The sequence below is a fragment of the Aulonocara sp. 'chitande type north' Nkhata Bay genome, linkage group LG22 (assembly GCF_057382095.1).
Source record: "Aulonocara sp. 'chitande type north' Nkhata Bay isolate Kocher_YH1m ecotype deep benthic linkage group LG22, A_spYH_male_GT1.1, whole genome shotgun sequence".
NCBI lineage: Eukaryota > Metazoa > Chordata > Actinopteri > Cichliformes > Cichlidae > Aulonocara > Aulonocara sp. 'chitande type north' Nkhata Bay.
Window position 1 is genome coordinate 27,595,063 of NC_141364.1, and position 17,369 is coordinate 27,612,431.

At 40.2% G+C, this 17,369-nt stretch overlaps 1 protein-coding gene across 2 annotated transcripts; it reads left to right on the top strand.

Moving 5' to 3' along the window:
• The first annotated feature begins 450 nt into the window (after nucleotides 1-450).
• LOC147304374 (uncharacterized) lies at nucleotides 451-5,545 on the top strand. 2 transcript variants are annotated; one of them, XM_086279430.1, is made up of 2 exons: nucleotides 451-858; nucleotides 2,533-5,545. In XM_086279430.1, exons 1-2 carry the CDS (start codon nucleotides 573-575, stop codon nucleotides 3,723-3,725), a joined length of 1,479 nt encoding a protein of 492 aa, XP_086135556.1. In that variant the 5' UTR covers nucleotides 451-572; the 3' UTR covers nucleotides 3,726-5,545. The 2 variants fall into 2 exon arrangements, with proteins under 2 accessions (XP_086135556.1, XP_086135557.1); XM_086279431.1 differs by lacking the exon at nucleotides 451-858 and adding an exon at nucleotides 892-1,009.
• Nucleotides 5,546-17,369: the final 11,824 nt, after the last annotated feature.

The window sequence follows — 17,369 nt, forward strand, 5'->3', positions numbered from 1 at the left end:
TTTTTTAAGTATCTTTACAACTTGTACTTACATTATAACCAATCCGGTCCTTTATCCCCACTTAAAATATTTTTACAGAACTATTGTAATATTTGCTGCCATTTCTGCTGTCCTGTTGGGCAACTTACTCTTACAAAATACATTTTTAATGTTAATGAGATTTTTTTTACTGCATAAATAAAGGTTATATAAAAGTCGCTGCCAAAAACTGATTGCGGCTTGTATCTTGCTACACGAATGTTGTTTGTGGCTCAAGATGACTTTATGTCATCCATAAGGGATGCATTTGACATATGTTTAACATATTATAGCCCAACAAGTTACTTATAGCACTTTAAATATGAGCAATCGCTTTTTGGCAAATACCGGAAATCAGTTTTTGGCAGACAATCACTTTTTGGCACAACACCGGCGCACGCTCACAACTCTCCTCTGACTCCGACAGCCTCCGCTTCAGCAGGGGCGCTGTTCGCTCTCTCCGCACCGCGCTCCTCGACGCGGAACTCGCAGCGTGTTTACCTTTCCACTGGCTCTCTTTGTCCCGGAGGCTCCCGGTGGGGAGAAGCCGCAGAATGTGCGCCGTGCAGCTGCTGCGGGTGTCGGTCCACGAGCGGATCAGCGCCGCCGCCGAAGACTTCCTGCTGCGGCTGGAGAAGGGAGAAGAAGCAGCCGAGCTCCCGGCGCTGAGAGCGCTGCTGACCGAGCGGCTGACGGCGGCCGCGGAGGAGATCGTCGCACTGTTGGAGGAGACCGTGGCGGAGTACCAGGACAGAGTGGAGCGCTCAGAGCGGGAGATCTGCCGCCAGAGGAGGCTGCTCGATGCCGTGCTCAAGCCCGAAGTCCGGCTGCGCGCGGCAGGTCAGTGTCCGGAAACAGCCGAGAGCAGCCGAACCGAGCTCGCGTTGTCAGCTGATGTCCGCGCGCAAGAGTTGAGATTGCGTGCATCCCAGCAGATACAAAGTAAAATTATTGATGAGAAAAAGAAATGATCACTTTTTCACCAGGTCAGGTAAAATCCTGAACTCAAGCAGAAGGTTTACACTTTTATTCACATCTTCACTAATTTAACATCCACTTTGGTCGTACACAGAGGTGAAACTGTGTCAGAGTGCCACAAATCACAGACCTGACTGTACATCACTCAAACTGCAACAGACAGCGTCTCTTGTCTTTCTGAGCTGTTATTAGCAATAAACTGATCGAGCATGGAAAGTTTTTAGTTCATAATGTTTTCATTTCAGGAGAAAAAAAAGGAGGCAAGATAAAATGAGATAAGATCAGAGAGCCTTTATTATTCCCAGAGTTGGAAAATTAACATACAGAGTAGACAGAACAGGGATAAATAGATGCACCAAATGTTAAACCCAGCAACATTTAATTATCTATAATTCTGGTCCAGTCGTGTGTACAGTCAACACTTATTTTGTTACACTCCAACTGTGACATCTGCAAAGCCCTATGTTTATACTGGCTCTTTGCAATTTTTTTCTTCAACTTCCTTCAGAAGGTGGTGCCAGTTTAGCTCAGTTGGATGAGCAGGCGACCTTATGCCGCATGGCTGAGTGTGGCCGGCCCGGGTTTGAGTCCGACCTGCGGCACTTTGCCGCATGTCTTTCCCTTCGCTTTTATGTCAGTTTTCACTGTGCACCTATCTAATAAAGCCAAAAAAATATATTAAAATTTTTTCTTCAGAAGCAGTGCTGACTTTTGGTGCACACCTCTGTTCATGAGCATAAACTAGGCACTTCCACAGAGTGTCTGTGGTCCTGCTATCAGCTAGTTAGATAATCTTCTCTGTGATGGACCACATCTGGTGATAGTTCCATTAGACCAGTCTGCAGCAGGCGAGGACCTGGTTCATAAGCTGCTGCACTGAGCACTGACCAGAACAACACGAAGGAAAGACTCTGAGAAAGGCAGCTGATTATTAATCCAATTTCACATATGCCACAAATTACATATTTAGTTATTTGCCCCAGAAAGGTCGAAGTCCTCACTGGCTGTGCTCACAGCTTTTCTCTTTCTTGTTTTATCTTCAACGTCATGCTGCTCTGTTGTATCGTAATTGCCTCCTGGGGATAAATAAAGTCTTTCTGATTCTGATTTCTCCTCACACCCAGCTGTTCATGGCAGATGTCCGCCCCTCCCTGAGCCCCTGATTTCCTCTTTAACAGTGTAGGATCTTTACCTTTTGTAAAATAAAGCACTCTGAGTCAACTTTATGTGATTTGGCACCACATTGTAAAGTTAAATAATCACACAGATCAAATATATTCTCATTCTGTTCCCTCTGCTCTCTTACTTTCTCCAAAACAGAGATAGGTTTAAGTGTACAGGGTTAAGAAAGTGTGCTTCTGGCTCTTGGCATCCCAATTAGTCATGTGCCTATGATGGTGTCACAAATTGACCCCGAGCTGCTTCTTCTGCATAACAATCTGTAATCTGTAGTGGACATTATAACATATATGATGGTACAACATATTTCTGCTAGGATTGAAAGAGAACTGAGATCACATTTTGTGTCTGTTTCAGTGTTTCCTTCAGATGTTCAGCAGCCGTTGGGGAGCAAAGATGAAGTTTCCCGTGAACACCAGGAGAAGAGCTCCAGCCTGGACCCGGGGGAAGACCCAGTGCCCCCACAGATTAAAGAGGAAGAGGAAGAAGCCTGGGCCAGTCAGACAGGAGAACAGCTTCAGGACCTGCAGGTAGCTGAAATCACCACGTTCACATTCAGCCCTGTGCACGTGAAGAGTGAAGATGATGAGGAGAAGCCTGAGTCCTCACAACTTCATCACTGCTGGACTGAGGAGAGCAGAGGCTCGGAGGGAGGACCAGAAGCAGACAGGAACTCAGATCCAGATCCACTGTTACAGCCTGTTAGTGAAGACAACTCTCTGGACTCGACTGAAACTGATGACAGTGACTGGACACAAACAAAGGAAGCCCAGTCAGGTAGAGATGTTAAAAATCCTGACATTGATGTTGGCACTGTAGTCAAGGAGAGACCATTTCCCTGCTCATATTGTGGGAAAAGATTTAGCCTTAAGGGAAATTTGAACAGACACATAAGAGACCACACAGGAGAGAGACCATTTCCCTGCACAGACTGTGATAAGTCATTTAAAGACAGTGGCTCCTTAACGGCACACATGCGATGTCACACTGGGGAGCAACCATACAGCTGCTTGTTCTGTGGGAAAAATTTCAGTGGGAGGGGAAACATGACCAGACACATGAGGATCCACACAGGAGAGAAACCGTTCACCTGCTCAGTGTGCAATAAAAGTTTTCATGTTAAAGAACATCTCAACAGACACATGAAGTACCATACAGGGGAGAAACCTTTCAGCTGCTCTGTCTGTGGGAAAGGCTGTGCTCAGAAAACAGACCTAAAGAAGCACATGAGAGTTCACACAGGAGAGAAACCCTTCAGCTGTCCTTACTGTGGAAAGTGCTGCGCAGAAAAAGGAGACCTAACCAAACACATGAGAGTCCACACAGGAGAGAAACCATTCAGCTGTAATATTTGTGGGAAAAGCTGTGCCCAAAAGGGGAGCCTGAAGATCCACATGAGGATTCACACAGGAGAAAAACCATTCAGCTGCTCTGTTTGTGAGAAACGTTTCACTGTTACGGGACATCTAAAGAGACACATGAAGCTGCACACAGCAGAGAGTCATCTGCCTGGGTCTGCAGAGTCACATTCAGGCAAAAGTAGAAAATGATGAGTCAGCAAACACATTGTGACGCACAATGGCCTTCTCAGACTGATCAGCTGTTGCTGGAGATGGAACTGATAAAACATACAATCATTTACAATGAAGAGGATACAATGAGCAAGAATGTTTCTTTGTTCTACAACCAAATCAAAACAGGCTTATAAAAAGTGGCGAGTTTTGATAGGAGCGTAACAGTTTGTCTTTTTACCAGGAGCTGTGAATGCATCTCCTACAAAGCTTGATGTCCTATTTATTAAAAAGTGCAGGTGGAAATATGTTTCACATGAATCTGACAGGTGTGAACAAAAAAGTACATCCTCATATCCACTTTTTTCCAGATGCAGTGCTCCTTTTAATAAACCACCAGGAAGGACATTTATGTGGATCATATAAATGTATTCACCGGCAAACTCTCACATTCAGCTTTAAATGTTCAAGAAAAATGTCTGCAAAAGTGTTACTGCAGGACTTGTAGTGTGTGCAACAATCAGATTTATTATTGTCGGGTCAAAGCGCCTTTGGTTGACTGTTGTTGTGAACTTGCGATTATTTAATTAAAATTAAACTCAACAAATCTGCTGCTGTCCAAATGAATGTTGCGATATTGTTTGAAATTGAGGCTGAAGTCCAAAGAGAAAATTCGTGGTTTTAACGTTTAGTCGCAAAATTATCAGTTGAGTTTGTACTGAAGAACGTCCTGCAAACCACTTAATGAAGAGTTTGGTAGGAATCATCAGTCGAGTCATGACTCAAGTTCTACTTGGTGATATAAATGACATATCATGTACTTTAAAAAAGTCTTCACTCTGCTGTCCTGCTACAGAAACCGCTTTAGTGAAGGTTATACATTATCTTCTTATGTCCTCTGACAGTGGACTCATCTCTGTGCTTGTCCTGGTAGACCTCAGTGCAGCGTTTGATACTGTTGACTATAATATTCTATTATTATTAGAATATTATAGTCAGAGCATGCTGTAGGTAGGTACGGCGCTGCAGCGGTTTGAATCATATCTATCTAATAGACTGTAAATAGGAGTTCCTCATTAATTATGATACTGCCCCTGTGATAGCACATATTTTCACTGCTATGCAGATGATATCCAACTTTTTTTATCCATTAAAATCGGAAAAATTAAATATATGTGTTTCAACCTCTGTGGACCCACAACACCAAAACACAACAGCAGTCGCCTCAAGGTGCTTTATATTATAAGATGAAGATCTAACGATAATCGTATTTACTGTCTCTGAGACTCAGACTGACTTTCTGTCAGATTTATGGAAACATGAGTCTGGGTTTGAAAAGGATTCTGGAAGAATCAGGTCTCCAGCTCATTTTTATACCCACAGCTGTATAAATCAATGTTTAGAGCTGATTTCACTGAGAAACAAATGGATTCAGCTTTATTATCCCATCAGTGATCTCTTACAGAATAACTACCTGTTTATTTTCAATGAACCTGCGAGGAGCTGCGCACTTTGTAAAAATGATAAAACACCCATGTGTCTCTAAGAAACACTAACCTGGTTTTCTTAAATTACTTTGCCAGACAAAGATTTGCAGCAGTTTTCATTTGTTTTTTTACAGTTAAATTCATATATATATTAATTTAATATGATGTGCCACCATAAAAAATCGTATGTGAAAACCTTTAACAGAAAATTAAAAATAGTTAAATGATAATTCCTGCTGAGTTTTCCTTTACTGTATCACTGACTGAGCTGTGGACTGAGCTGAGAATCAAATCAGTGGGAGATTTCTGGTCAGAGCTCAGTCAAAGGTCAATGGAGGACCACAAGAGCCACATACATTGAAATAAAGAATTCTGTGCTTAAATAATGTTGTAGAATAAATTCTGCATTTTAAAAAAAATATCATTTTATTTATTCATTTATATTTATTTATTCATTGATTTATTTATAACATTACTAAAGTAATTTATTATTGAATAATTTAATTTTAAATAAAAACACTATTTTACTCTATAGTACTTTATTATTAAGAGCAAATGTATTAGTTACACAAAGTTGTTTATAATCGAATTATATATCGAGCTCAGTTTTGCATCATTTCGATTGGAGTGATTTATTACACCTGATCTGGTTTGTCTAGCCAGTATTGACTGAACACTTGGAGACAAGCAGGAAATACAGTTTCAACATTGCAATGCATCATAATTTGCAATGATGTCATAATGAGAGTTCCTTAGTGTGAAAGTACGCAGTAAATACATTTAGACAGATACACACAGGCTGACTTTTATGAGGGTAGCAGAATAAAATATATGCTCTCTTCACCACTGTATGTGCACTGCTCCTCTTTATAGCTTCATTGTTTTGATCAGTCTTGACTTTATGATTTATCAAGCCTCATGTTCATTTTAGTATCCTAACACCCCCTTATTATCATCGCACACTGTATCTTATGCTGTATCAGACACACTTAACTTACAAACAACAGATTTTTCAAGCTTCTCAAATCATGTATTCTCAAAGTGCCATTCCAATTCACAGAAAACGAAAAAAGCATAATATTCCAAACCATTTAAAGATAAAAAAAAAAGAGGAAGAAAAGGAGGAGTGTCTTAAATGTCCGCCATGTCAAGTCCGTTAAAAGATTCTGTGGTCAGATCTGTGTACTGTGTGCTCACAGACATCTGCGGACCTGCTCTCAGTGTGTCGCTCCTGTCCTCAACATCTCTGCACCCTGCACTCAGCTCTTTCTGTACACCGTTATAAATGTGCCACAAAACCAATCAATCACAGACTTTGATGCAAAAATTCTGATTGACTTTTGGTCTCCAATCAGCTCGCTAGCTTCTGCATTCCAGAAACACTGTCCAAAGTGTAGCTAAATCCAGTGGAGTGGTTTGGTTTAAACTAGATTAAAACCAACAATGGTTTTAATATATATTTTAAAATAACTAAAATAAAATAACATACTAACCGAAAATGGGTTTAGCTGCACTTTGGAGAGTGTTTCCAGTATATGCTGGTATTTACATATAAAACTTGAATTCATGGAGGGTTAAACTGCAGCTCCTGGTACCGGGGGAGCTGGGGTCAAGACATATTGTGAAAATATATATTGTGTATTTTGATGTAGCCAAAAAATATTGCAATATTAGATTTTCCTCATATTGCCCAGCCCTACCATAGAGGCTAGAGGCTATTAAACAAGCTTTTCTCCACTTGTTAAAGCAATTTTAATCAAAATTATGACATCACCTTGTGAATTCTGTAAATCCTTGCATTGAAGTTTTCATGAAAGTGTACAAAACCACAAGCACTTTAACAAATATGGAATGCTTAATAAAGCTATGCTTCATTCCTTCATTTTGAAGTTCCAGGTTGTTTGAAAGAGTTTTTTCCCCTTTCAAAATCATGGATGTTAAATGTAATAAAAATAAATAAATCGGCAATTCAAAGTGCGTTATCCTGTATTCAGGCACTGTTTGAGGTAAGTGCAGTCTTTCCATAACTCCAGATAGCAACAAAAATTTCTGGCACAACTTCACCTTCTTTCTTAAATTGATTTAAGACTAATGGAATATGAAAATAAAACAAAGGACCTCAAAAGAGCCAAATTCCTAAGAGATGAGATTATGCAAAAAGGGATTCACACACCCATGGTCCAAAGATACTCAATTCAACTATGAATGCTGCCACGATCACTGAACCATACCAAACGCAACAGAAAGTTTGTTTTAAGAAAACACATCCAAGGCTTCCTTTAACTACCACAAATAAGAAAAGGTCACAGCACAAATTACCCAACCACTCCATATATCCTTTCTTGGACCAAACGGAGTTTCCCCACCTGGAACCACTGTCCAGAAGAGGCCCAAATCCAAATGCACACGGTGGGGAAAAATGAAAAGACTCACAGAACCGTCCATGGACCCGATCCCGATTCCTGGGAAGAAGTTAGCTGTTGTTAACTTGAGTAACACTGCTTTGACCCCTGCTCAGCTGTCAGTGCTTGAACTTGGTCTTTCTTTTGTACCAACTCCTTCTGTAGGTCAATTTGAACTCTTTTGAGATTTACATAATGTTTTTAGAAATGTTAGATGCAATTTTTTTTATGAACAATGAACCTTCCCACAATAATGTACACAAAAGTACCTTTTACATTAAAAGCAGCTTTTGTCCTAAGAACATAAACCACTTGATAGATACACACTGTAGACTCATAGAACTTGAAAAATATATTTAACAGAAAACCTTTACTTCACACAATCTAACAGATGACTAACAACAAGCACTGACAGAACTTGAACAGAATAAATCCATTGTCATCATTGTCATCAAACCTGCCGACAAAGGAGGTGCCATAGTCATAATGGACAAAATTCAATATGAAAATTAAAATTTAAGACGTTTAACAAAGGCAGCACGGTGGTACAATGCTACTATTTTTACTCTAATACTTTCAACCTTAATATTTGACTCTATTTAGGATGGTTTCAATTCAACCCAATGTTTGTATAAAAAAACATTATTGCAGATTAATGTGATATTACTGTGGAGTAACAAGTCTTGGGAATGCAGTCAGTCAATTCACCACAACTCTTCATCTTACCTTATATATAATGGCATTTTTCATAGAGGGCAGCATGGTGGCATGGTGGTTAGCGCTGTTGCTGCACAGCGAGAAGGTCCTGCGTTCAATTCCACCATCAGGCCGGGGTCTTTCTGTGTGAGTTTGCATGTTCTCCCCGGGCTCTCCGGCTTCCTCCCACAGTCCAAAGACATGCAGTTAGTGGGGATAGGTTAATTGATCAATCCAAATTGCCCATAGGTGTGAATGTGTGTGCGAATGGTTATCTGTCTTTGTGTGTTAGCCCTGCAACAGACTGGCGACCTGTCCAGGGTGTACCCCGCCTCTCGCCCTATGACAGCTAGGCTCCTGCGACCCTGAAAAGGATAAGCGAGTGGATGGATGGACAATTAACAAATCAAACTTTCTATAAAAAAACTTAAATCTCACCCTACAAAAGAATACTTTAAAGAACTATAACTGTTACTTGAAGAGGGGAGATTTCTCTGAAGGAGAAAACATTTTTACTTAATGAACATCTCTTAAGGGCTTTCTTATACATATTACCCCATATTCATAAAAAACTAGAGGAACCACCTGGCAGACCTGTTGTTTCTGGAATTGGTAGTCTAACAGAGAATATCAATATCAAGCTTTGTAGACTTCCACATTAAGAACTTTTTACCATCCTTAAATTATTACATAAAATATGGCTCCCACTTTTTGCTTTTCCTCAAAGATCTCAAACCAGATATAATATTGTGTACCCTGGATATTAAATCCCTGTATACCAATATTAATCAGGAACAAAGCCTAGAGACCCTGGAACATTTCCTTGATACCAGGTCTACGAAATTACCATCTAGCTCTCTTCTAACTAAACTGGCTGCTTTTGTCCTACAGAGGAATTATTTCTTTTTCAACAACACACCATACCTTCAGATCTCTGGCACTGCAATGGGAACCCAAATGACCCCCATTTTTACTTGCCTTTTTGTTGGTCGCCTGGAAGAACAAATTCTATATAATCACTAAAATAACCCTTATTTACCATTTATTATGTCTTGGAAACGGTATATAGATGATGTGTTTTTACTCTGGAAAGGACAAGTCTCTATATTACTAGTTTGTAGAATTCCTAAATGGACATTTTGTAGGCTTACGTTTCACCCTCAATTACAACACTGAAGAAATGAACTTTCTGGACATAAAAGTAACAGAAAAAGACAAATCTCTGTCCACCTCCTTGTATTCTAAACCCACTGATCGGAATACATTACTTCATGCTGCAAGTTTCCATCCGAGCCACCTCAAAAAAAGCCTACCTGTAAGCCAATTGAATAGAGTCAAACATATCTGTGAAACTTCTGAGAAATACAATGAGAGCAAAGAAGAGATGAACAAATTTAAAGAAAGAGATTACAAAGAGGACTGCTTAAAATCTGCTGAACAGAAGGTGAATTCAGTAACAGGTTTCTATTTAGAAACTAAGAAATCTCCAAAACTTAAACCTAACCGTGTCTTTTGTACAACCTTCACACCAAAAACCAGGAACATTAAAGAAATAATTTTAAAACATTGATATATCCTTCAAAATGACTCAAACTTATTGGGGACCTTTAAAGAGCCACCAATGATAACCTATAGGAGAGGAAAAAATATTAGAGATAGGCTTGTTAGAACTTCCCAGGAGCCTAATACCCCAGACAAAGTCAGATTGGTGGGATTTGGGGCGTTAAAACTCTTGCCATGTTCCAAGTATAGCTTTATTAGTTTGTCCAATAACATTTTAGCCTCTGAAAATGAGGAACTATATATAATAAATGGTGTAATTTCTAGACAGTTATATATTTTTTGTGGTATTTTGTCCCTTGAATTAGAGATGAAATCTGCACGTCAATCACATCTTGATTATTTTATTTAAAATTAATTTAAAATTTACTGTGATGACGTTCATTGGCAAAATAACAAAATTTTTTATATTGTCCATATACTTCTGGATCCAACTGTAATACCCAAATATTGCTCTGCCATCAGACTTTTCTTTTTTTTGCTGTTGTGTATTGATTATTGTCCTTCTGCATAACTCAAGAGCGTCAGGGGACAAACCATCTTCAGTTACTGAGATGGTTTACTGTTGAAGACTGAGAAACCACCAAGCCAGATTTAGGGCACATCGATTATAAAACTATATTCTTGGGCAATGGTACACCACTGAATGCCCCTTTTAAGTACATAACTGCACACAGGAAGCTCAGATTATTTCGTTTGTTCCTCTGAAAACTGGAACACATGAAATCTCATAGCATAGTGTTTGTTGATGCAATGCCACACAATAAACAGCAGGGGGCAACAGAATACTGGCCCTGATTTTAGCCTCCTGCTTCATGGAAAGTGGAGGCAGTGCCCACTCATTGGTGATTAAGGTTCTAGTGATGAGTCACAAGGAGAGGGTGGGAGATAGGATGAGACACAGAGATAAAGAGAAATTGGAGAGCAGAGTTAGGAAGGTGGGCTGGGGAGGCCTGCTTACATTACTTCCAGGTGTCCCCTCACATTGCCAGGAGGCTGACATATTTCTGTCGTCTGACCATGAATCTGCCTACTCTGTGCTCTTCTGCCAGGGTCCCACTTATCCATTTATCTGCAGCACATGTTCATTCAGAACAGGCACAGTCTCAAATCTTAATCTCCATTCAGGTCAAAGGTCAAATCAACAAACATCCTGCAATGAATATTATGTGGCAATTTAATAGTCTTTGCCTCAATCAAAACACAAATTCTCCGGCTTTATTTTTCTATATTTGGGGTAACAGAATTAGACATTTAGGCACCTGCTTGGTACTATTCAAATTCATCCCGGACTTCTTTTGCAATTATTTTAGATGAAGTTTCATTTTTTCAACCTATTTAACATATTTCACAGCATGCTTCCCCTTTGAGTTTCATGTCACATTTCCGGTTCTATTCTTCTTTTAGCCCTACAACAAACATCTGTGGATGTTGTTTTTCTTCTTGTTATCTCACACGTTTTATTTGTGCGGTTGACTTAGCTCAAGCATAACCACACGCAGTACCAACAGCAGCTGTGAGTTAGTGTCTATGAGCCAGCTAAGCTGCATGGGGGTGGCTGACTAAGTCTTCTTACCATGCAGAAACTTTGCCTCCCTCCTCCCAGCCCACCCACATATGAAGTGTCACGTTGTGTTTTGTTCTCGTGGCTCAGGTGTCATCACAGAGGAGCAATCGTAAATGCACGTGTACAGTCTGTGGACACAGTGAATGGAGCTTTTTAAATTGAAACATAGAAGACAAAAGTAAATTACTACTTTCTGTTTTGTCTTTGTAAATGCTGCAGTTGTAAAAGATGTGCCTAGAGCTGTTTATCCTCATTTTATGAGATGAGAAACAGTTTCTTTGTGCCAGCAGTGACAGTTTATGTGTATGTACACAAGTATGAGTTATGCCACGTGCATAAAACAGCAATATATATTCCTCTTGTCTTTAGTTTATACCCTTTCAAATCATATCTGGTTTTGTCATCTTTGGCCAGTCTTTAAAAAGAAAGCATAAACAGCAGCTTTTTCTTGAAACCTGCAAATTTGTCCCCTTGCACCAATGGTGTAAATTTACATGCCTGAATGAACATGTGCATCATGCCCCTGAGGACTATCTGAGCAACCCCCATCTTCCATAAGTCGAAGCTTCTGACTCACAGTGAGAGCCCTCAGCAGAAGCTGTATTTCAATTCCCTGTTAGTTTTTTTTTCTTTTTTCATCCCACTGTATCAACTTACAAATGTTACAGCTTTGAGATAATAGAGTCATCTTCTTATGGCAACGGTGAGTCAGGGAAGTAAACCTGTCATATATTTAAAGGATGATGTGTTCAAAAAGGCAGACTATGACCTCAAGCTAGTGAGCACTGGAAGGTAAACAACTACCAGTGTGCACAAACATCCAGGATATCTCTAGAAGAGCATTTATTAGGCTCCTTAAAAGAAATCTGTCCTCATGTCACACAGCTTCAATGGTTTTCAACTTTAACTTTACTATTTATTATTTTATTATTGTAAGTGGTTATATATAAAATAACACATTTTCAACAATTAGTTTCTGAGGCTGGTAAATACACTTCTCTTTTGCAGTAATGATCTTTCTTTGCAAGGAGGGTCCCAATGAGAGCTCGTTTTGTCTTAATAATTGCTTTTTGTGTGCTTGAATAAGCTTTCAGAGTCCTTGGAAAGACAGAAGGAGCTTTCCAAACCAAGTCACTTCTTTGGATTTCTTAACTTATCCAGCTTAGGGTTGCAGGAGAGCCAGAGTCTACTCCAGCTGTCACAAGCCAATCCAAGGGTAGACTGGGCAGACTGTTACCTTCGGCCACAGGGCTAACACACAGGGAAATAGACAACCACTCTTACATCCTCACCTACAGCAGATTTAGAAAGAGCAGTATGAAGCGTGGAAGGACTCTCGGGAACCAAGAGAAAACCCATGCAAGCACAGGAAAAAGATACAAACTCCACACAGAAATGCCTCAGATGAGGTTTTAATGAAGAACCTTGTTTGTTTGCTGAACACTGCATCAACATGTTGCCCAAGGCCTCTGCAAGTCTATATTATAGTGATATTACTGACATGTTTTAACAATCTGGTGTTCAGCAGCTTGTACTTTCTTTAGAACATAGTACAAATAAATTGTGAAAGACTTTTACACAAGCTTATTATCAGGCACGGACATAGGCAATCCTAAGCCCCCCAAGGCCTCTAAAATATTGCAACTGTCTAGACGCAAATTTTTTCCCATCATGCCAAACAGCACTTTACTCAAACAACATTAAAAAAAATTACAGCTATCTTTGCAAAACTTTCAACGTTCTTTAAATTTTCCAGTTTGACTGATCTGGACTGATCTAATATTCGAAAGTGTCACGGTCCTGGGTCTCCTGACCCAGCGTTTTTAGTTCTTTGTGATTTTTGTATTATTGTACTTGTGTGTGATTTATTCTATGGCTTCTAGTTTTGATCCCTTGCCCTTCATGTCTCTCTGTGTCCCCTCTGTTCTGTGTAATTGTGTGTCTTTGCATGTTTGAGTTTCTTGTTTTCTGTCACTCTGCATTGTGCATTATGTTCTCATGGTTGGTTTTTTGTTACTCTCTCTAGTCTAGTCTCTTGTGTTCCCAGCTGAGTATTTCCCTGTGTATTTTGGTTCTTAGACCTCTGCCTTATGGTTTATGTCTCTGTATTTCTTAGTTGCTGTCTCCACTGTGTCAAGTTCGCGTCTCTGTGTGATACTTCCTGTTTTACTTTGATGGTCCGTGTCTCATGTGAATGCGTCCTGCTTTGCTTGTCTCGTCAGTCCTGATTTCTCCCAGCTGTGCCCTCCTTCTGTGTCTCATTCCCCTCGTTACTTCCCAGTGTATTTAAACCCTGTGTTTCTCTGAGTCAGTGTCGCGTCGTCCCTCATGCTGAGTGGATCTCCCTGTGTCTCCCTGTGAGTTCTTAGTTTATGGTTTCCCAGTTTAGTCTAGTTTTGTATGTTTGTTCTACCAGCAAATAAAGCTGTGTTTTGAGTTCACCTCCCCGAGTCTGTGAGTCCTGCATTTTGGGTCCAACTCCTGCCTGCCGCACAGCGATTCATGACAGAAAGTGGTGATAGACCATAATTTGACTTTAGTGCAGAGTGGCTGTCATCATAATATGGACTAAAAAAGTAGATGAAAACGCCTTATGTCTGGTTGCCAGCATTACTTCAGCACAATAAAACTAACGGATGTAACACAACGCAAGATCAATGGAATAGTGGGGCATCTTGAGACTAAAGCCAGAGTTGTCGAAGTCACAAAACGTTATATCTTTGTGTAACTAAGCATGGACACTAATATATTTCCTAATAATAACATGCACCTATTCAGGCAAAATGTAAACCTTTCTGCATTCTCCAGAACTCTAAACACATTTTCACATTTTCACTCACTAAAACATCCTGTCTACATTCATGGTACATAGCAGTAACCATGGTTGCCAGTAATCAGACACAACTGCAATATGGATATCACAGTACAACTCTAAATTCTTGTTGCTATTGATTCCAACAATCAAGTAATAATCTCAGAGGCACAGGGAAAAAGCCATCATATAAGAGGTTCCGAATAATGAGAGAAGGATAAGAAAGAACAGATTCAAGCTTAGTCTGTTTTTAGCTTTTAGTGCATGAAACTGGTTAACTGAATAACACTGATTATCTCTTCATCATGGCACCTGTTAGTGGTTTCAATATATTAGGGAACAAGTGAACATTTTGTCATCACAGTTGATGTGTTAGAAGCAGGAAAAATGGGCAAACATAAGGATTTGAGGGAATTTGACAAGGGCTAAATTGTGACGGCTAGACGGCTGGGTCAGAGCAGCTCTAAAACTACAGATCTTGTGGGGTAAACTTCAGTGGTCAGTATCTATCAAAAGTGGCACAAGCAAGGCAACATCACTAAACTAGCAGCAGGGTTATGAGCGGCAAAGCTAACTGATGCATGTGGGGAGTGAAGGCTGGCCCATGTGGTCCCATCTGATAGATGAGCTCAAAATTGCCCAAAAATGTTGTGCTGGTGTCAGAATATAAAAAGGTGTCAGAATATACAGTGCATCATAATTTGTTGTCTGTATGGGACTGCATAGACACAGTCAGGGTGCCAAACTGAGCCCTATCCATTGCCAAAAGAACCCACAATGTGCACATGTGGATGGTTGGGTGCATGTTCGTTGTTTACCTGGGGAACACCTAGATACACTATGGGAAGAAAGCAAGTCAGTGGAGGCAGTGTTATTGTTCTTTCTGTAGGGAAACTTTGGGCCCTGCCATCCATGTGGATGTTACTTTGACACATAGCACCTAACGTAAGCATTGTTGCGCACCACGTCCATCCTTTCATGGAAAAGGTATTCCATGATGGCTGTGGCCTCTTTCAGCCGGATAATACACCCTACCACAAATCAAAAATGGTTCAGGAATGGTTTAAGGAACACAACCATGAGCTTGACGTGTTTGACTAGGCCTCCCAACTCCTCAGATCTCAGTTCAAGCGAGCCTTACTTTGATCCATGGAGTCTTCACCTCTCAACTTAAAGGATCTGTTGTTACGGCCCCAGCAGGGCCTCTTCCTGAAGTTGCTTGTGTGGGCATGCCCTACCATCTGTCTTGCCTTAGGTGCCACCTTTTTCTTTTGTACAGCTGACTCCGATCAGCAATTAAAAGTATTTAAGGGCAGAGAAAGGTGACCTCTGGTGCCAGAGTGCCATGCAGCTAGTGAGCTGTGTGTTTGTAGCTAGTGAGCTGTGTGAGTGTTTGGTGGTTGCAGCTAGTAGCTAGTAGCTAGTGAGCTGTATTTTGTGATTGTTTGCTCCTGCTTGGTGGAGAGGAGTGTGCTCGGTTACTAACCCTTTTCTGACTTACTTTTCAGTTTACTGACCGACGCTTGAGTTTTGTTTTGTTTCTTTAAATGGTGATCACGGCTTGTCCGTCTCTTTCAGTTGACCTTTAATAACTCTTTAATTTAACCATTTTGCTTCTCTGTCTCCTTTTCCCGACCCGGACACTTTTTGTTACTTTCCCTCATCGCCTGGACCCTTTTAGGGGAACGTAACACTAACCTCTTGGTACCAGATTTTACAACACACCTTCAGGGGTCTAGTGGAGTCCATGCCTTAATGTGTATATATTCCATTTTTTAATATTTCATGTGTATGATAAGAAAACGCGACCAGAATCAAACTCCTAAAAAGGGAACAAAATCCACCAATGAATATTTGACACCCATGAAGATGCTGTCCCCTAATGAAAAGTCCTTAATGTTTATTTCATCCTTTGTTTTATGTTCTGTGTTTTGTTTCAAACTGTAGAAAATCTAAACAGAGAGAAAAAAAATCTCTGAATGAGTTGACATAATACTAAAATGTGGAATAGAGTCTACAGTGCTCCGCTGATAATCTAAGACCTTGATTGTCTAATTTAACTGGTAAACAAATGATATTTATCATGGTTCTGAAAAGGAAGCAAAATTAATCTAAGAACATAATACATGCTTCAGATATGGGAGATGCTTGAGCAATCACTGGCAGAGAATGTCATGCTTGTTAGTGGAGCTCAAAAGGAGGATAGCTGTGACTGCTGTGGTCCAATCAAATCAAAATGACAGAGTGACCTTGGAAAGGCACAGGGAGGTTGTATTTTTAGCCAGTCATTCTTACAACCCCCCCGCTGCCTCTCAGCTGAGGGAGTAGAGAGGGGACTGCATCACATCACTTGTCTTTTTGACTAGTTGTTTTTCATGCTCTGTCAATAAAAGGCTGTTGTTTACACGCTGGGTGTCAGGAAGAGAGCTCGACTTGTATATTGAAATTAAGTCCCCAAGGTACTGTCTGTTACACACCACCAGGTGAAGAAGAAATAGTTCTGTTGCTTGCTAAACAGGTAATGCTAGTTGTCTTTAAAACAACAGCAACAGGCAATCGTGAACATAGATGGCACTCTCATTCAAGTGAAATTGTTGAAATTAGTCCAATTTTATTTAGTTAGTTCACCAACCAATCATTCACCCATCAACACTTAACTCTTATCCAGAGCTCATTCACATGCTAAAAGGGTTAGTCCAGACATCTTTGCCCAGTAACTGTCATGGTCCTGGGTCTTTTGACCCAGCGTTTTAAGTTTGAGTTTATTTTGTTCATTAGGTTATCTAAGTTCATTTGGTTATTAGACTCCTTGTGTTTTCTTCCCCTGTATTTAAGCTTCCCCTCACCCTTCGTGTTTCATGCTGCGTGTCTTATGTTATCAAGTTTGTATTATTATGCCTAAGTGTTTCTAGTTATTATTTTCCCCTCGTGTTTCCAACCATGTTAAATCTCCCCTGCTCTTCATGCGTTTCATGTCTGTGTCTTACGTTGTCAAGTTCGGGTTGTCATGTCTATGTCTCATTATGTTTCCTGTTTTATTGTGAAGAGGTTTGGTGTTCTGTGTTCATCATGTTCAGTTTTACTCTCCCACTGTGACGTCATTATGTTCATGTGTGCCAGCTGTTTCCTTATGTGTCTCCACTTCCCCTAATCACCTCC

Coding starts and splice junctions, on each gene's coding strand:
- LOC147304374 (XM_086279430.1), top strand. CDS start 573: ATGTGCGCCGTGCAGCTGCTGCGGGTGTCGGTCCACGAGCGGATCAGC. Junction 859..2,532: donor AGTCCGGCTGCGCGCGGCAG/GTCAGTGTCCGG, acceptor TGTCTGTTTCAG/TGTTTCCTTCAGATGTTCAG.